The sequence below is a fragment of the Triturus cristatus genome, chromosome 11 (genome assembly GCF_964204655.1).
Source record: "Triturus cristatus chromosome 11, aTriCri1.1, whole genome shotgun sequence".
NCBI classification, from domain to species: domain Eukaryota; kingdom Metazoa; phylum Chordata; class Amphibia; order Caudata; family Salamandridae; genus Triturus; species Triturus cristatus.
This window is the reverse complement of record NC_140594.1, coordinates 804,164,584-804,184,836: the sequence shown is the minus strand read 5'-3', so window position 1 is coordinate 804,184,836 and position 20,253 is coordinate 804,164,584. Positions and strand designations below refer to the sequence as shown.

At 45.1% G+C, this 20,253-nt stretch overlaps 1 protein-coding gene across 2 annotated transcripts in view; it reads right to left on the bottom strand.

Annotated features, from left to right (window-relative positions):
- The window catches only part of LOC146785459 (erlin-2-like), a 250,152-nt gene that overhangs the window by 25,862 nt on the left and 204,037 nt on the right, over nucleotides 1–20,253 (bottom strand). For both annotated transcript variants that reach the window (XM_085634516.1, XM_085634517.1), the window contains one exon: nucleotides 12,061–12,140. In XM_085634516.1, the coding sequence (XP_085490642.1) occupies nucleotides 12,061–12,140 (80 nt within the window). The remainder of the gene's footprint in view (nucleotides 1–12,060; nucleotides 12,141–20,253) is intronic.

Genomic DNA, 20,253 nt, shown 5'->3' with positions numbered 1-20,253 from the left:
TTTGGCTCCTCCACCCCTCCTTTGCCTTCTCATTTTTAATTTTTTTTTGATTTTCTTAATTTCTTAATACTAGCCTAGCTGCAGGCGAAGTACAAATTCTATCGATGTAGTAATGTCCTACACTAAATCTTCAAAGAGCAGACTAGTCGAGCACACAATTAAACTTGTAAGGCGTGATTAGCGGCGGAGTCTCACTAATGACCACCATCGTTCAGGTTTTTCCTGATCGCTCCAAAGAAGGGGGGGAGGGGGCGGGGTGGTAGGGAGAGGGTCACTTTTAGATTAGCACAATGGAATCAAGGACACCGTTTCTCACACCATTTTTTACTCACTCATTTAATAAACACAACTAAAGAATTTACCAAGGAAGAATATCTAATGAATCAAGAAATTTCTGGTCTAGTTTATTCAAAACACCCAAATGGCTAAAATAAATACTCTCAGGCTTATTTCCGCTAATATCTGTGGGCTAAACGACGCCGTAAAAAGGCAGAAAGTCTCGCAAGGCATACGGTCTTTAGGGGGCGATATCATCTGTCTCCAGGAGACACATATAGAGGGATCACAAAAACACCTATTAAACTCACTAGGGCTTTAAAGTTATAGGGGCTACTACACAAGGAGCCAAAATAAAGGGGGTAGGAAATATGGCTGATAAGAGACTTCCTTTAAAAAACCCACGTGTCACATCTGATCCACTGGGTAGATGGGTAATCACCGAATGCCATCTCTTCTCAAGTCCCCCTTTTACTCTATGCTCTATCTATGGTTGTAACTCTGATGACCCAGGGGTCATCAATCTGATCTCTGGAGAATTAGTTCGGTGGCCCACTCCAATAATTATCTGTGGTGACCTCAACATTAATTTGCCCTGCGACTGGAAAACTGACCTAGGTGGAAGTATAAAGGCAGAAAACCGTTAGTGTTTCAAGCAATCATTAATTTAGCACAAAAACCCATGGGGCTGAGTGATGTTTGGTCTAAACCTAACTCCAACCAACCTGGATATACCTATTTTTCTGCACCCCACCGGTCATTTGCTAGACTAGACTATTTTCTTATTTCTTCATCCCTATTAGGCAAATGTACCATAGACACAGCGCCGCGTTTTATGTCAGACCACAACCCACTTATTTTGAACATCAAGGGGCTAGAGAACTGGAAAGAATCCCCAAGATGGAGTTTTGAGAAAGCACTTTTGCAAGACATAGGCTATAGAACTCATATGCAAACCTGGATTCAGGAGTTTCTGGAGATAAACACCGGAACGGCCTCAACCATGGTAGTCTGGGATACACTAAAAGCGGGTATTCGGGGAGAAACCTTAAGGTTCTCGATCAGGAAAAATAAGAAAGATAAATTGCAAATGTTCAATCTCCAGGAAAAGCTCAAAGAATCAGAAATTAAACTAGTCCAAATGGTTCACACTGGTCAGGATGTCGAGAACCTACAAAATGAAGTTATATTCATTATCAGCTTTATTTCGGCCACTAGGGCCATAAAAGAATAAAACAGTACAGAAATACAATAAGAAACACAATACTCACAGCATGTTAAAATACAGCGGTTAAGAGTTACTATTTAGCAGTAGGGAACCTATTCAAGCTCGGTGTTTGATTTTATACAACGATTACGACTAATCCACATAGCTGTTAGGAATTTCGCAACTGCAAACACTGTAGGTGCTGATAAGTCAGTTTTTAAAATTCTATAAGCTGGAATGTAGTGCTTAAAACCCAGATTTTTTAAAAGTGGAAGGAGCCAGTATTTTCTTGATCTATCGTATGCTCGACAAAAGAATATTATATGCAAGTCAGACTCAGAAGGATGGCCACATGCTGGACAATGTGTTGCTAACTGTGAATGTGACCATCTGGAAGTGTGAGCTCCTAGAGGCAGAGTGCCATAGCACCATTGCAAATAGAGTTTCCTAGTTAGTATTGGTTCAATGGCGTCTAGGACTACTTCTCGATTGTACATGTCTTTGAATCCCAGGAATTGCTCCGTTAAAGACCCAGGCCTAGCCTTCATAGATAGAATGCGTAAATTGTGCTCATGGTAGGCCAATGAGATGGTTTTACGAGAGGACCTACAACATGCATTGGCAGGATCGGACCACAGATCGGGTCTACCTATTGACTCGCAAGAGTGTTTGACGTACAGTAGCCATGGTACTCGGTCTGTTCTTACAAGACGCAAGATCTCTTGCAACTCCGTTCTGTAATTCTCGAGCTCTGGGGTACACCATAATTTGCGCCAAAAAATTAGTGGTTTGAGGCCAAGTTCGACCGCAATGGGTCTTAGACCCATATCTAATCTTAGAGGTAGTAGTGGTGTGCTAGTCGGAAGAGCTGTCAACTGCCTCAAAAAGTTGTTCTCAATGGTCTGTAATTTCTGATTTGATGTATGTCCCCAAATTTCGCCCCCATATAACCCAGCCGCCCTAGCCTGAGTTTTATAAATATGGAGACGTGGGCCTAGTGGTTTATAATTCAGCCCACTCATCATCCTGGAGATGGCGCCTGTCATCTGTGTCAACTTCAGATGTACTTTTGTCTGATGAGAGTCCCACTTAATAGATTGGTTAAAAATGACCCCCAAGTATTCAAATGTGTATACCCTCTCAAGGCTGGAAGTCCCTATCCGCGGGTTCAATCGGGTTGAGGCGGGCGGGTTGAAGATCATATATTTAGTTTTTGTGGTATTGATCTCCAAACCATGAGACTTACAAAATTCGACAAATCCATCGAGGACCCTTTGTATGCCCATAGGAGATTTGGAGAGCAACAGGGTATCATCCGCAAACATAATTGCTGGTACCCGCCAACCTAGGGGCATCAATGTTACTTAACCCGTTTAAATGGCTAAAAACCCCGTTGACAAAGAGGCAGAAAAGGGTCGGTGCAAGCACGCAACCCTGTCTGACCCCTCTGTCAACGGGAAAGGGTTCCGAGAGGGTTCCTCCTCTGCCACACCTTACCCTTGCATAATTGCCCTGATGTAATTTTTACAGGATAATAAGTAGATCAGCGGGGGCCCCCAGGGCTGTGAGGACAGCCCAGAGTTTGTCCCTAGGGACTAAATCGAATGCCGCTCGCAAGTCTACAAATATTGTGTATAGGCTACCTCCCTCAATTGCTATCGACTTCCAATAAAGGAGGTTCAAGCGGAAGATTTGATCCACCGTTGAAACACCCCTCCTGAAGTCTGCTTGGAAGGGGTTCAGAATATTGTGTTCGTCTATCCAGGCCTGAAGTCGATTCAAAATCAGTCTGCCAAAAATTTTTTGGGGGGGACGTCTGTGAGACTAATCGGTCTGTAGTTGGCTGGGAGCAGAGGAGAACCCTTTTTATATATGGGGACGATCTCTGCGCCCAGCCAAGAGGAAGGGACTTCCATGCCACTCAAAATGCAATTAAATAGTAGGGCAAGATAGGGTGTCCAAATATCCGGCTCCTGCTTGAAAAGGTCACCCGGAAGACCATCCAAACCAGGAGCCTTGCCTGATGCCAGTCCAACAATGACCGCTCTAACCTCCTTGATTGTGAACAAAGGCATTTCTATGGGTTCTTCAGCCAATGGTAGGGGAGAAGCGGCCAATTCCCCAGCTGGTAATTGGTATAGCGATTGAAAATGGTCTGACCATACACTGGCTGAAATATTCGGCTCCAGTGCTGTTGCCAGTTCCATCAAACCAGTATTCACTATTCGCCAAAATTTAAGTGAGTCACCCGTGGCAAGTGATGCAGAGAGGGTTTCCTATTTTTGATGTTCCCATTCTTTTTTTGCGTTGCTAATTAAAATTTTGTAAGCAGATCTCTTGGCCCTGATTACCTCGCTTCCCATACCGGCCTTGATGGAAGTCAATAAGCTTGTTTTAGCGTTGCGGCAGGTTTTATTATACCAAATTGGTCCAGCAACGCGACTGTTATCCCTCTTTACTTTGCAGGTGAAGATTGCGGATACTGAGCCAGAGAGGTCTCTATGGGACTGCCCTAGTTGTTCTTGGACACTCTGAGTTGTATCTTGAGCCATAAGTCCCTGGACCTTTTCAAGTATGGGAACTACCCTCGCGTAAAGCATGGGAATCTTCTCTGGGTTAGAGATTAATTTCTCCCACTTTACTCTGCGTCTGTTTCGCGTGAGGCCGAGCCCAGCCTCCGGAGGCACCCTCTGTCTCGGCGTTGGGTCTAGACCAGGATGGACATATTCCAATTCAAGCGCATTATGGTCGCTGTCCTCCCTGGGTAGCACCCGGAAGTCAACAATGCCTGCCCAAAGAGCTAAAGGAACAAGTATATAGTCCAATCTTGACTCTCTACCCTTGCTATTAAAAGTGTAGCTAGCCGGTTTATCCGAGGATGCCCTACCATTACATGCCCGCAGACCATAATTCATGGTTAGGGCGGTAATTTGTGTGGCAAGAGCGGTCCAAGCTCTAGGAGCCGATGCCTGCAGGGGAGGTATGGACCATTCCGTGTCTTCCTCCTCTGCTAAATCCATCAATAGGCCCGGAAGGGGCTCATAGTGGGAATTAAGGTCTCCTCCTATCAAAAAGGGAATTCCATGGGAGATATCATCTAAAACAGCAGCCAACTCCTCTATCGTGTGCGATGTCTGCGAGTTCTTAGTTGGTCTGGAGTATACACTGATCAGCAGAAGGCTGTTTGCATTCGGCCATTCAAGCCGGACCACAAGAAAATCGTCTGAGTTTTGTGAGTAAACATCAGCCCTGCATCCCAAGTCACTAGAAACCCAGATAGCCAAGCCTCCCGAAGGGCGTCCTGTGCCAGCCCATTTTGCGTGCGCAGAGAATGTGGCAAAACCCGCGTGATAAAGATGTTCTCTCGCCCACGTTTCTTGAAAAAGACAAATGTCTTGGGCCTGGATATATGCACACCATTCCGGACGGTTTACTTTGTTAACCAGACCCGCCACATTCCAGGATAGGATCTTAAGGCAGGGGCCGCTGAGTCTCTCTATTGCTGGGGTTATAGGTACATCCTCCCTCATTACCTGCCCTAAGGGTAAGACGCCCTGTGTATGCACCACTTGCAGTGGGGGTTCCTTGGGAGAACTGGGCGTTAGGAGGGGAATTCCAGGATCTATCTCCATGACCTGGTGTACACCGTTGGTTTTAGTATTTTCAAAGGGAACAACCAACCTGTCTTGTGTATCAGTAAAACCATTAGACTGTGAGATTTCCTCCCCCTTTAGCTCCGTTGGTCAATCCACCATATCAAGACTGCTAAATCTATTATATGTGGGAAAGTAGTCAAGGCAAGGTTGCCTGGTATGGGGAATTAGGCTTGGTACTCTGGAAACCTGGTTTCTTGCCCTTCTAGGCACTGTTTCCCATTGGTCCTCTCGCACTTCGCAGTTAGGAGTTGGATAGAAAAAAGACAGGGGAAGGGAATGTATTGATGACCCTTGTGTCTGTCGTGGCCAGCTACATATGTGCGAGACAGTGAGGGGATCTCTAAAATTAATCAGGGCACAATCACCTTGGATTGACTTCCTAGTATTGCCTATCCAGGGGATTCGCCTCGCCATTAGCACCTCACTATATATTCCTTCTGGTAGTGGCCTATTCATAGAAAGCCAGTGAATCACCTTATTCTTCAAGGCCCCCGGTGATTCTCTGATAGAAGAGTTTAGCTCTGGGATACCAGCTAGGATTACAGTGTATGGTATTGCTTCAGGCGGCAGATCAATGGTTCTGTAATTTGGATCATTACCGTTGGTGCCCATAGGAGGTGCCACTGTCTTTACTTGGTAACTTTGCCCTTTAACTTGCATTGTGAGATTATGGTTAGATGGCACTGCAGAGGTAATGATTGGCTGCTGCGACTGTATAGGTTGTAAAGTCGAGCAGCCAGCCTCCCCTAGAATCTCAGGTAAAGAAGTATTAACGGCACCATGTGATTTATTCCTTGGGATCTGATTAGGTAAGTTACGACCCTCAGCTACTAGTGTGGAATCCTGTCGAGTAGCTAGTGCATTTTCTATTTTTCCTAAACGCCTTAAAATGGGGTTAAGTAAGTCCCTCAGAAGTGCGCCAATATTGAGTAATGTGAGGCCCTCCTCCCTTGGTGCAACATTTGTGCATGATGTTTCCTTGGGTGGGTTATTAGAGGGTAAAAACCCTTGGTTTTGTATTCTAGTCATAACTTGTTTGGTCATTCTAGCTGCATTGTTGGCCCTTGTGGGGGTACGTTTAGTGGGTTTATTTTTACCCCTTCTTATAAATTGAGCCCCTCTTTCGGTTTTAGGAATTGCTCCATCCCTAACAAGTACTGATGCTGGGTCATGCTGAGCAGTAAGAGTGGAGGTTAACTCTCTGTTGAGTAGACTAGAATCGATGATGGTTGTTGAGATCGGTGCAATAGGTGGGGGGAGGGGTAATAGACTGGAATCAGTGTGAGTAGAAAAATCACATTCGGATGGTGAAGAATTGGGATTACCATGTACCAAGTGCTCAGATGTAATAGACACAATTCCATTTGCCCCCCCTTCTTCTGTTGATATGCGATTAGCTAGGGGGTCAGGTGACGTTATATTAATCAAGGCCGAAATAGGGGAGGTATTTGCTGAAAAAACCGCAGCTAAATGGGCAGTGACGCGAGAAACAAATTATGAATGTAGCGATCGCATTGGTCATCACCTTGCTGTCAAAACTAGACAACAGGCCACAGAAAGCGAAATACTCTCGATTCAATTACCAGCAGGAGTTGAAACTAGCGATCCTAGTGAAATACAAAAAGGCTTTCAAGATTTTTACTCCAAGCTATATTCAGAGGAGAATAACACGCCAGTCGATTTAGAAGATCCTGAAACTACCAAATATTTAAGAGATAGAGTTAAGACAGCTCAACCAGGAGTATCGTGAACAACTGGAAATTATCCCGAATTGGGATGATATCCTGGAAGCCCTAACCAGCCTTCCAGACGGGAAAGCCACGGGAATGGATGGCATTCCCGTGGAGTTCTATAAAATATTCGCACCCCAAATCAAGCCCATCTTTCTTGCTGTGAAAACCACCATATTTAACGGGGCTTCTCCTCCGGCCTCCTGGTCCAATGCCAAAATCTCTATATTTCTTAAAAAAGACAAATCACCTCTAGAGATGGGCTCTTATAGACCAATCACACTTATAAATTGCGATTCTAAAGTATACTCCAAAATACTTGCTACAAGAATATCTACTGTAGTTGAATCCCTGGTGTCAGAATGGCAAAACGGATTCATTCCCAAGAAAGGCACAACTGAGCACATTAGACGGGCCATTACTCTGTGTGACGCAGCACAGGTGACAGGAGACCCGATGTCTTTGATCTTACTAGATGCTGAAAAAGCATTTGATCGGGTCTCCTGGCGGTTCCTGTGGTGTGTCATGAAGAGGATGGGATTCGGGACAAAACTCACGCAGGCTGTACAAGCTCTGTACCAGAGCCCGACGGCCTGTTTGTTGGTTAATGGGAGACTGACCAAGCAATTTAACATCTCTCGGGGAACCAGGCAAAGTTACCCCTGCTTCCCCCTACTCTTTGCCCTTTATATAGACCCCCTAATCAAGAGGATTGAAAAGAATCCAACAATTCTGGCAATAAGTATGCAGGGAATCGACACTAAGATCATGGCTTATGCTGATGACTTGGCCATAACCACTTCTGAACCTAAGAGCGCTATTTTGGCATTGGAATTGGAGGCACAAAAATTCAGGAAAATTTCGGGATATGCGCTGAACAAAAATAAAACTCAGAATTATAAACAGAAAAATCAATTGGATTGATGCCCGGATTGTGACACAGGCCAAATATTTGGGGGTCATTATCACGGCCAACATAGATGAAATTGTAACCGAAAATCTATCCCCCTTGATTACCGAAACAAGAAAAGCCCTGAAAAAAAATAGACAATTTACACTTGACTCTTGTAGGCAGATGTAACGTAATCAAAATGACCTACTTCCCGAAATTGTTATATTATTTCCGCTCCATCCCATTGGAATTTAGCAAGGCCAAGCTCCAGAAACTTCAACAAATTTTTACGCAATTTATTTGGGCTTACTCACAACCTAGACGGGCACTAAAACAGTTGTCTCTTCCCAGGGAACGAGGTGGCTGGGCATTTCCTAATATAGCACTTTATTATTGGGCCTCAGTTCTACAATACAGCACTGAATTGTTGAAGGAACATTCCATCCCTCTCTCAACCGGTCTTCCTTCACCATTTCGGCTTTTATTGGGAGAAGAGACTCGCGGCTGCTTATTTAGACAAGTATCCTTCGGATACTATAAGCGTGTTAGGTTCAAGACACTGATGAACTCCTTTAAGGTCTTTCGCAATATCCGTAAAACCTACGGGCTAGGAATATTTAACTATTACACTCCTATTACCGAGAACCCCAAACTTCCTGCCATCTTTGGCAGGTCTTACCTACTGGATTGGTATACGGCTGGCATCACTAAGTTAGGAGACCTAATTTCCAACAAAGGAGCTAAACCCTTTCCAGAGCTACAAAGCAAACATGGACTAAAAAATCATGACACCTTCAAATACCTTGCTATTCACGACTTTCTCGCCCGAAAAGTCGGGGGATCTGCAGGATTTTTGGAGAATGAGCTTATTAACACACTGCGGGCCCCAACGACCCCCCGGATAGGTCTCATCTACTCTGCTTTAAACAGCCAAACCCCAGATGACTTGCTTAAAATAGCAGACAAGTGGCTTATTAAACTAGAGGCCCCGCACAGTATGTTCTACAATTCACTGGCACTCTCCCAAAGTGATTTATTGTCAGCAAAACTACAGGCGCAACACTTCAAAACCATCTTTTTTCTGTATATTACACCCAGTAAAATAACAAAATGGGGAGCAGGCAAAGGGACAATGTGCTCCCGGTGCTCGGAGTTTGGTGCCGATGCAGTACATCTGTTTGCCGTCTGCCCCAAACTTACTCCAGTTCTTCTCAGAATTCAGGATTTTCTGGGAAGGGTCATTACAGAGACTGTAGTTCTGACTCCTATAACCATACTACTGGGAACCCAGGAAGAGGTCAACAGGGAAAAAGGTGGGGCGCTTATCTATGTTGCTATGACAATATGGAGGATCTGTGTGGCATCAGCTTGGATTGAGATTGATCCACCTTCCTTCCCCCAATGGCTAGCTAGGCTAGTTGCAACTTACCACCTTGAAAAGGCTATATACGCTAAAAAAGGGCGCAAAGGGCAAAAAAAAGGGCTAGACATCTGGGGACCTTTCTCCGCCTGGTTGGAACAACCAGATCAGTCGGGACCATATGGTTAATCGGACTTCCTTTTCTTCCTTTTTTGTATTTTTTTTTTGCTTTTTCTTTTCACTTTGCTCAAAGTTTCCTTGACGATTTTGTACTTATTATTCTTAAACTGCACATTTCTTTATGTCCTTGAAAATTGTCATATTTACAGTAAGAGGGGGTGGGAGCTGTTATAAAGTCAAATCTATGTATCTTCTGCATTGAAAATGAAAAACGTTAAAAAAAAAAAAGGAAATAGGCTGATCTTTTCAGCAGGTATTTGCACCTAAGTAATATATATTTTTTTAAATTTGGAAAACCAAAATGGATATCTTCTCAGTCTAGAATAACAAATTTCGAAGTGGTTTTAGCTCATTTTCTTTGCCTCTGACTGAGCGTGTTTGAGCTCATCTTCGTATTTTACGATACACAAACGATTCTATATCCACCAACTGTGTGTATGCAAAAATATTTACATATAAAACCATCATGCATGATGACATATGTATTTCTAGATTATTGAGAAATGCCATTAGAATCCTGAATTATGAGCAGTGAGCGTTCCGTGCTGTGTGTTCACTTTGTATGTAAAATCTGAGGTTCTAAAAGAAGCTGCTCTCTTTCTTTATCAGTACACTGTAAAACTCATATCTACTTAGGGGAAGTTTAGTGGGTAGCATAAGTGCCCTGAAAACCCACAGCACAAAAATGTCTCTTGGATGGGCAAAACATAAATAAATCACTAAATACCCACATTACAGAATTATAAATTTCTTATGCTCTCCTCAGTGGGAAAGGATCACGTGAGAGTGAATTGTCCACCTCTCCGTGGGGATTGGGAAGCCCTAAAATAGTCATCTTCACTAACTGCCTTCACTTAGATTTGAACATTAACGCCATTGCTACATCTGCAATGCAGTTACTTTGAAAAATCAAGCACACAAAACTCTGGCCTCTAGATGTGAGCACCTGCAATAGCACATTCCGTCTGACTTCTTTCCTCAGCGGCCTTCCTAGAACCACAGGGTATTTAAGGTACTATGGGTAACAGTATTTTAAGGAACAGTGGTCCCTTACTATAAAATCCCTTAAACCATATTACATAGAGATACAATGAAACCTATGTTAGTTTTCCGAATGGAATAGCAAATGCTTTTATTAATGCATAAAGCATAATATTGACCTAGGAATCACAACAGAAAAAAGTTCAACCACCTTTAGAACTCAGACATTTTACATGTGACTATAATGAAGACAAGCAAAACATGTCACATATTGCAGAAAGTTCCAATGCTCACATATCAAATTATATATCAAAGTTAGGAGTCATGATAGTGTTTGTCGATGATGTTTCAATCCCATTATAGAGTATTGGCACCATCATCAAGGCATAAGGAATTATGGCTAAAATGCAAAGTGCCAATAGGTCTCGCCTTTCGGACCTTATAAGTGTCTAGCCATGCAATAGTTAAAGTTGTTGCACCAAGGTTATTGTGCTGCATAACTAAACACTTATAAGGTCCCAAAAGCGAGACATATTGGCTATGCCAATGCTTGTTGTTTTTAGCCCTGTCATCCACCATCCAGGGCCAATTCCAACTCGAAGAATTTCATTTCGCAGAAACTTATTAGGGATTATATATAAGTAAGGGAAAAGGTCAGTGCTCTCTTGTGAAACTAGGACGGAAATTACTGAGCTCTTGTTCTTCAGATACAGAAGTCCTTCCCTCCGGCCAGTTTCAACACCACATCGCCCGAGGGTACTCTTTATTTGACTAATTTGTAATGCTTCGCCCACTTCAAGGCGCATGCCAGGGACTCCAAGGCACTTCAACATTTTTGTCACAGGGTTCCTCCTAACCGGGAAGAGGGACATTACTCTAAGGTATTCAGAACAGGTCTATGTGTGGCTAAACTATTGTCCCCTACAGCTTTGTGAACAAGGGTACTAAAGAATCAAAAGAAAGTTGTTGGACCAAGAGGTCTTGAATTATAAAGTTTTGTGTAACCAGTGTAAGAGAACCTTAGTCTCTTCTGCCAGTCACCGCTGTGTATTAAGTTAAGAATTTGGTAGAAACTAAGTTGCAATGGGCTGGCTAGGAAGAAATCCTATCATTCAGTCTGAGAAAAATTTTGATTGCCATATTCTGTTTTGAAGCTGGTTACAGAACCTACCGGGTAGCTCTCCATAGGAAGTTCCAATGAGCACAAGAACAAAAATCAAAAGGAGACAGAAAAGAGTGTTATAAGTATATAGGTCATGTCCATAGCCAAGCTTTACTAAAAATGGATTTTGTTTTACCACAATGGTAAATATATTTCTTTTTCAGCATCGTGGCCACTGTGGATGCTGTTCACAAAGTTAAATTTAGACATGAGTAAGCCGCAACATGCAAATTTACCCTTACATTTTGCAGCACCTTTAGTATTTTTGGTTATTCGCAATTTCGGAGTGTAAAATTAATAAGCGTAGTTTTGCATGTCTCCACTCCCTCATTTTAGGGGCTAAAGTCTGAAAAAACGTCAAATACAACTGTAATGTTACACTAGCAGTAACTTTATGCCCGCATTTTAAGTCCCACACACTTGGCAGCGACCTCTGCTACCGAGGCAGACATCTCCCAATGATAAAGCACAGGGAAATGTATAAATGCTCACAAGGAAGACATTTACTTGGTTTAAGATCACAGCTCCCACAGGTCAGATGGAGATCGAAATAGATTTGCATTCAATAATAAGAAGTGGTATGCCATCATCTGCTTTTGATCCAAATACAATGTACCTTGTTTGCTTCTGCCATTTGATGAGCAGTATAGAACTCTGCATCAGCTTTGGCCTTCTCCCGAGCAAGGAAGGCAGAATCTAACAAGGAAAGAAAGTGTTTTTTAATTAAAACATGCACATCAACAGAGCAAACATAGGATGGCAGCTTCAATTAGAACAAAGCTAAAATCTAAGCTTCATTAAAATCTGTTGCAATTCCAGATTTTAGAAAGAAAATAAATGGTTAGTCCTCTAGTGCCCAAAGGAATAGGATGTCATAATTAGCTGTTACTGTGGAAATAGTTAAACCACTGCGTATAATCCATGAATAGGTCGCTTTAGCAGTAGTCGCATATATTTAAGAAAAGGTTCAACTGACGAAGAGTATTGCGCCTGGATAAAAATTCCACCCGAGAAATACTAATATATATAAGTGAGCAATGTACCAGTTATAAACTTGTACAGGGACATGAAGGAATATGCTACTTACCAGTATGCATCTGTTCTTGGCATGTAGAGCTGCAGAGTTGTACACTTAGCATAGATCGCCATCTGGTGTTGGGCCCGGATGTTTGCAGTTTGTTTTTGTTCTTTGGACAGTCTTTGGAAGTCATGATTTCGGTGACTCCTCCTTCGGTCCGTACTGCGCATGGGCTTCGGCTCCATCCTCAGATTGTTTTTCGCCAACAGGGAAATGATGGAGCGTAGTAATAACAGTGAGAAACCCATATGTGTTGTATCTAAATAAGATGTACTGGAACAGATACAGGTAGCCGGGGAGGCGGGTGGGCGTGTACAACTCTGCAGCTCTACATGCCAAGAACAGATGCATACTGGTAAGTAGCATATTCCGTTCGAGGCATATGAGCTGCAGATTGTACACTTAGCATAGATTATATAGCAGTACCCAACCTTAGCGGCGACCACCGGTATCCGTTGCAGTGGTTTGAAAAAGTGTCTTTTGTACAGCCTGGCCCACCCTAGCTTGCTGCTTGGAATGCACATCTACACAGTAGTGTTTTGTGAAGGTGTGCGGTGTAGACCATGTGGCTGCTTTGCAGATGTCATCTAAGGGTATATTCCCTAGAAAAGCCATAGAAGCCCCTAACTTTCTTGTAGAGTGGGCTTTAGGCGGAACAGATAATGTTCTTTTTGCCTTTTGATAGCAAATTTGTATGCACTTTACAATCCACCTAGCTATCCCTGATTTAGAGATGGGGTTGCCTTTATGTGGTGGAGAGAAGGAAACGAACAATTGTTTAGTGTTCCTGAAAGGTTGCGTTCTTTGTATGTAGTACAGCAAAGCCCTTTTAACATCAAGTGTGTGTAAGGCCCTCTCTGCAACAGATTGAGGTTGCGAGAAGACCACCGGTAATTCCACCGATTGATTGAGATGGAAGGGGGAAATGACCTTGGGCAGACACTTCGGATTTGTGCGAAGTATGACCTTGCTGTGATGTATTTGTAGGAATGGTTCCTGTATAGTGAACGCTTGTATTTCACCAACCCTTCTAAGGGAAGTAATAGCTACGAGAAAAGCTGTTTTCCAGGTGAGAAACTGTAGCTCACATTTATGCATTGGTTCGAAGGGCGGACCCATTAGCCGTGTAAGAACTAAGTTTAGATTCCATACAGGGGAAGGTGGTGCCCTGGGAGGAATTACTCGTTTAAGGCCTTCCATAAAGGCTTTAATAGCGGGCACTCTGAAGAGTGATAAATGCTGTCTGTTTTGTAGATAAGCAGCGATCGCTGCTAGGTGTAGGCATATGGATGAATATGCCAGGTTACACCTGTGAAGATGGAGCAGATAGCATATGATGTGCTGTATGGATGCATCTAAAGGGTTGATTGTATTGTTACGGCAGTAAATTACAAATCTTTTCCACTTTGCGGCATAGCATGCTCTAGTGGTAGGACGTCTGGCTTCCATGAGGATGTTCATGCAATCAGGGGGAAGGTTAAGGTATCCAAATTCTAAGATTTCAGGAGCCAGATCGCAAGGTTGAGCTGAGCTGGGTCCGGGTGCCTGATTTCTCCATGGTTCTGGGTTAGGAGGCATGGGGATAGGTGCAGTTTTTGATGTGGTACCACTGATAGTTGTAGTAGTGTGGTGTACCACGGCTGCCTGGCCCACGTTGGAGCTACTAGAATGAGTGTGAGGGAGTGTTGTTGTAGCTTCCTTACCACTAATGGAATTAGTGGGAGAGGTGGAAAGGCGTATGCAAATCTGCCTGACCAGTTCATCCATATCGCATTGCCCTTGGACAATGGGTGTGGGTATCTGGCGGCGAAGCTTGGGCATTTTTTGTTTTCGTGGGTGGCGAAGGTCTATCTGAGGATGCCCCCACTGTTGGAAGAATGGGTGAAGAACTTGTGGATGCAGTTCCCATTCGTGTAGTTGTTGCGATTGTCTGCTGAGCAGATCTGCCATGGTGTTTTGTACGCCTGGAACGTGTTGTGCCAGGAGAAAGATGTTTTGGGGAATTGCCCATCTCCATATGCTCTGGGCTAAGCGGGAGAGCTGGGGAGAGTGTGTCCCCCCCTGTTTTTGGATATAATACATTGCAGTCATGTTGTCTGTGCGAATGAGGACTGCTTTGCCCGAAATCTGTTTTTGGAAAGATTTTAGGGCTAGAAAGATCGCCAAGAGCTCCAGATGGTTGATGTGGAGCGATTTTTGCTGTGGCGTCCATAGACCTTGCATTGTGAGGTGTAGGAGGTGCGCTCCCCAGCCGGAGAGCGATGCGTCCGCTGTTAGAATCACCTGAGGAACCGGGTCCAGGAACGGCCGCCCTTTGGAAAGGTTTGTGGTGTTCCACCACTGCAGAGAGTGATGTGTGCAGCCGTCCACCAACACCAGATCCGTCAGCTGACCCTGGGCCTGGTTCCAATGTTGTGCTAGGCACTCTTGAAGTGGACGCATGTGGAGTCTTGCATGGGGCACTATGAAAATGCAAGACGCCATCATTCCTATGAGCTTCATAAACACTCTTGCTGGAAGAGAGTGTTGAGGAAGGAATGTTTTGCGTATGGCTTGAATGCTTGTGATTCTGGCTGAGTTTGGATAGGCAATACCCTTGGAGGTGTCTATGGTAGCCCCGAGATATTGCTTTGTGTGAGATGGTATGAGGTGGGACTTTTGGTAGTTCACCGTGAAGCCTAGCTGGTGGAGCAGTTGGATGGTGCTGTCTGTATGTTGCACACATTGGTGGTAGGACGCGGCTTTTATCAGCCAGTCGTCTAAGTAAGGGAAGACGTGAATATGTTGACGTCTGAGGTGTGCTGCTACGACCGCTAGGCATTTGGTAAACACCCGTGGTGCGGTGGTGACCCCGAAGGGGAGAACCGTGAATTGGTAATGTTGCCCGTCCACCACGAACCTGAGGTATTTCCTGTGAGAGGGGTGTATTGGAATGTGAAAGTATGCGTCTTTCAGATCCAAGGTAGTGAGAAAGTCTCCCTGACAGAGGAGCGGGAGGACTTGTTGTAGTGTGACCATGTGGAAATGGTCTGAATGTATGTAGGCATTTAGAGGCCGGAGGTCCAGAATGGGCCTGAGGGTCCCGTCTTTCTTTGGTATTAAGAAATATAGGTAGTAGACCCCTAGATTTCGCTGATTGACGGGGACCTGCTCTATAGCGTGTTTTTGGAGGAGGGAGAGTACCTCCTGTTTGAGCAGTGTGGAATGTTCTTGAGACATTGGACGGTGCCTTGGTGGGATATTGGGTGGGGTAGATGTTAGCTCGAGACAGTACCCTGACCGAATGATTTGGGTCACCCATTTGTCCGATGTTATGGACTCCCATACGTGGATAAAGTTTTGTAGTCTGCCCCCGACCGGAGTGGGATGGTCTGGGGGGAGCGGAGGGAAGTCATTGTGCGGGCGGGGTGGCAGAACGGGTGGTGTTAGTTTTGCCCCTGCCCTTATTGTTGTTGCCTCTGTAACCACCCCTTTGGTTGCCCTTTGAAAAGGTATTTTGAGGAGGGGACTTGTAGGAGGTAGAGGCGCTATCGGTGGAGAAGCCTCTGCCTGTGCCACGAAAGGACGAGCGTCGAAAGGAACGTTTAGAGGCTTGTGTTTGGAGTGCCCCCATAGACTTTGCTGTGTCTGTGTCTTTTTTCATCTTTTCCAACGCTTCGTCTACCTTTGGCCCAAAGAGAGTTTGTTGGTGAAAAGGGTGATTGAGTATGGACGCTTGGACTTCAGGCTTGAACCCTGAGATCCTGAGCCAGGCATGGCGACGAAGCAGGACACTGGTATTTATGGCTCTAGAAGCAGTGTCGGCTGCATCGAGGGCACACTTAATGGAGGTGTTTGTAATTAGTTTACCCTCCTGTATCAGTTCATGAGCCCTGCGCTTGTGTTTTTCGGGAAGGTGTTGCATAAGAGCCTCAAGTTCGTCGTAGTGTGCTCTGTCATAGCGCGCAAGTAGCGCTTGTGTGTTTGCAATGCGCCACATGTTTGCAGCTTGAGAGGCGGTGCGTTTGCCAGACGCGTCTAGAAGTTTCGATTCCTTGTCTGGCGGTGGGGCTTCTCCTGAGGACTGGGAGTTAGCCCGCTTTCTAGCTGTGGAGACAGCTAGGGAATCTAAGGGAGCAGGGCCCTTAATGTATGCAGGGTCTGTGGGTGCCGCCTTGTACTTTTTCTCGATTCTAGGGTTCAGTACTCTGGTCCTGACAGGGTCTTTGAACACCTCTGCGGCATGCTTGGTGACACCCTTAAGCATGGGCAAAATAGATGTGGATTTGTCCTGTATGTCGAATGTGTCCAGTAGGAAGTCGTCTTCCACTGGTTCGCTGTGCATGTCCACCCCATGGTAGTGTGCTGCTCTCTGCACTAAATGATGAAACCCTAAGGAGTCCTCTGGAGGAGACGGCCTGGATGGGTATAGGTCGTCCTGAGGCATATCAGGTATATCAGGGTTGTGGTAATCTTCCCATGGGTCTGGGGTCCCCGGTGGAGTGGGGTCCATTGGGGCGTCCGCCGGGTTATAGTCTGGGTCCCCGTCGTCCGGATCTGGGGACGGGGTCGGAGAGTAATGAGGTAAAGGTGGCGGAGACCTGGGAGGGGGAGGGGGTGGAAGAGGTGGAAGAGGCAGGGGGGAGGTAGTGGGGAGGGCACTCTGAGGGGAGAAGTAGCAGAGTCCTTCCGTTTGGGTGGTGGAGGAGGAGCCGGAGTATCAAGGCGTCTTTTCTTGATAATTAAGGTCAATAGCCCAGTCTTTGGATCTTTAGACAGAGTCTTTTGCAAAGGGTCTGGTGTGAACAGAGCCAGTGGCGTCGAATCGTCCGCTGGCGCCGATGATTTCGGAACCGAGGGCTTCGATGGTTTCTGTGCGCCATGCTTTTTTGGGGTCTCCGGTTTTTTCGGCGTCGAAGGAGTTTTCGGCGCCGGAGCGTCGGTGCCGACGGATTTGTGTTTGTGTTTGGTCGGCACCGAGAGTCCAGGCTTCGGCACCGGTGGCTTCGGAGTCGAGCTGGGTATCCCTTTCTTTGGTGCCGAATGGTGTTTTTCGGCACCAGGCGTCGGCTGGCTCGAGCCCGAGCTGCCGTTAGACTTCTGAGGCTTCGACACCGGGCCCGAAGGTGGGGTGATAGAAGCTTTGGTCTTGGTTTTACCCAGGCCAGCAGGCGAGGGTGTAACCTGAGTCTCTTTGGTTTTGGGCGCGGGGGTGGGAGGGGGTACAGTACTCACGACCCGCTGCGCCGGTGTGATGCCCTCCACGTCGGAGTCGTCGGCCTCGGAAGCGCTGACGACGTCTTCCTCCTGCTCGGTGTGTAGTTGCCCCGAAGCTTCGGCGCCGTCTCCGAAGATGTCCGGTGGAGTTGCGGACGATGAGTGCGCCATGGTGCGTCGAGCTCTTCGATCCCGGATGGTCTTCTTTGATCGAAAAGACTTACAGGCGGGGCAGTCTCTGGCCTCGTGTTCTGGAGAGAGGCAAAGGTTACACACCTGATGGAGGTGGGTGTGGGGAAATTTAGACCCACATTTTGGGCACTTTTTGAACGGAGTCCTTTCCATCGGCCGGGACCGGAGTCGAGGAGGGCCCGAAGGCCGGTGCCGATGTACGGGATGGAGAAAAGTGCCGCTTCGAGAGATTAAGATGATGATGAAGAAACTCGAAGAAAACGAGGATTTTCCGTCGAGGCTGGAACCGTAGAAGTTTGAAGCCGGAGCACGAAGTATCACATCCGAGCCCGATGGCGGAAAAAAACAATCTGAGGATGGAGCCGAAGCCCATGCGCAGTACGGACCGAAGGAGGAGTCACCGAACTCGTAACTTCCAAAGACTTTCCAAAGAACAAAAACAAACTGCAAACATCCGGGCCCAACACCAGATGGCGATCTATGCTAAGTGTACAATCTGCAGCTCATATGCCTCGAACATAACGTTTTCTCTTGTTTCTTGGGAAGAAGAATGGCAAAAGAATCTAATTTAAAGTAAATCAGTACCCCAAGAATTCAAGTAAAACAGTGCAGTCACCAATCACGATTCAGTTATTGTAAAAACAGAAGACGGAAAAGATCAATTAATGTGGCACTCCTCTTTCATTAAAAGATCTTTCTAAATTGTCATACACAATATAAGTTTCTTGCTGGTTTTTCTTTGCTCCGATTGTACCCCTTTCTACATGTTCAATTAATTCTCCGAGTGGGTGGCTGTGGAGTAGAAATGTGTTCACGTATTGTACACTTATACATTTTTCTCCCCACTTATGTCCTTACTTATTATTTCAGTCTCGCATTTACAAGAGCACCCAAACTAAAACATTTGCTGCAGTTGAAGGATTTTTTTTTTTTTTGGTACCATACATAACTGCACAGGAGCGAGATGGCCCAAAGGGAAAAAGCTCCCTGGTCCAATCAGAACACTATTTTTAAACTGGCACTCCCGCAAGAGTCTCTCAAGACTCTCGTGGATCCAAAATATATAATTCTTTTTTACCTTAAATCTTTCGAAAACTACTGACTGGATTTACACCAAATCACAAAAAGCACAATCTGCAGTCCAAGATCTAGCTTCCTGGCGAAAGTGGTTTAATTCCGTTTAGCAGTTTTTACTGTAACCTGCTCTAAAGTATCTAGCTTTATGGGACCACCCCTTTTTCTTGGCCCCACTTGACGGATCACCCCAAAACTTTCAAGTAAGGAGCTGAAGTGGATTCACTATCGCCACTGCCAAACTCCAAAACTGGTGCTTCCTTGCGCGAGGGTAGGACTTGCGTGTTCCACAACAACTCTTTCACAGGTAGGAAGCACTCACGGGGTATTCAAGAATGTATTTAACCCTATAAACAGCAAATGCATTTTGAGCCTTCCTCAGTGTATTCATTTAGGTTAAAAAAATAATAACAGTCTTGCATTGGTTTAAGTAATGTCACCTTTCTTGTCATTGGTGAATGTGTGGCCAATGGAGGAGCTGCAATTCCGGTACCTCCTCCTGTGTTTCGATCAGCCGTAATGGATACCGCATGTATGCCTGAATGGCATTGTTAATACGATGATTTGAGTTCATTCATTGCTTATCGGCCCAGTTGTACAATATCAGCCACACTCTATTGTTTCCCAGATGGGCCGCCACTCTCTCGATTCTGTGTTTCTGAACCCCCTCGTTGCAGCCGCATGGAGGTTAACAATTTGTTCTTGCAGATGCCATTTCAATAAACGGAACCACAAACTTGTATAGTTGGCGACCCAATAGGTCAATGAGAAGGTACAGCTGCTGCGGTTCAGGCAGTCTAGCAACTTCACATCTCTCACGGTTTCCCACCAACGCCACTGCCGAACTCTAAAACAGGTGCTTCCTGGCACGAGTGTAGGACTTGCGTGTTCCACAACAACTCTTTCACAGGATGGAAGCACTCACGGGGTATTCAAGAATTTATTTAACCCTATAAACAGCAAATGCATTTCGAGCCTTCCTCAGTGCTTTCGTTTAGGTTAAAAAAAAATAAAAACATTGGTTTAAGTAATGTCACCTTTCTTGTCATTGGTGAATGGGTGGCCAACAGAGGAGCTGCAATCCCGGTACCTCCTTCTGTGTTTCGATCAGCCGTAATGGATACTGCATGTATTTGTCAATCGGAGCAAAAATTATTAGTAAACAAAAAAACGCTCTTTCTATGGAAAAGCAGACCCAATTAGAACGACCACCACTATATATATATATATATATATATATATATATATATATATATATATATATATATA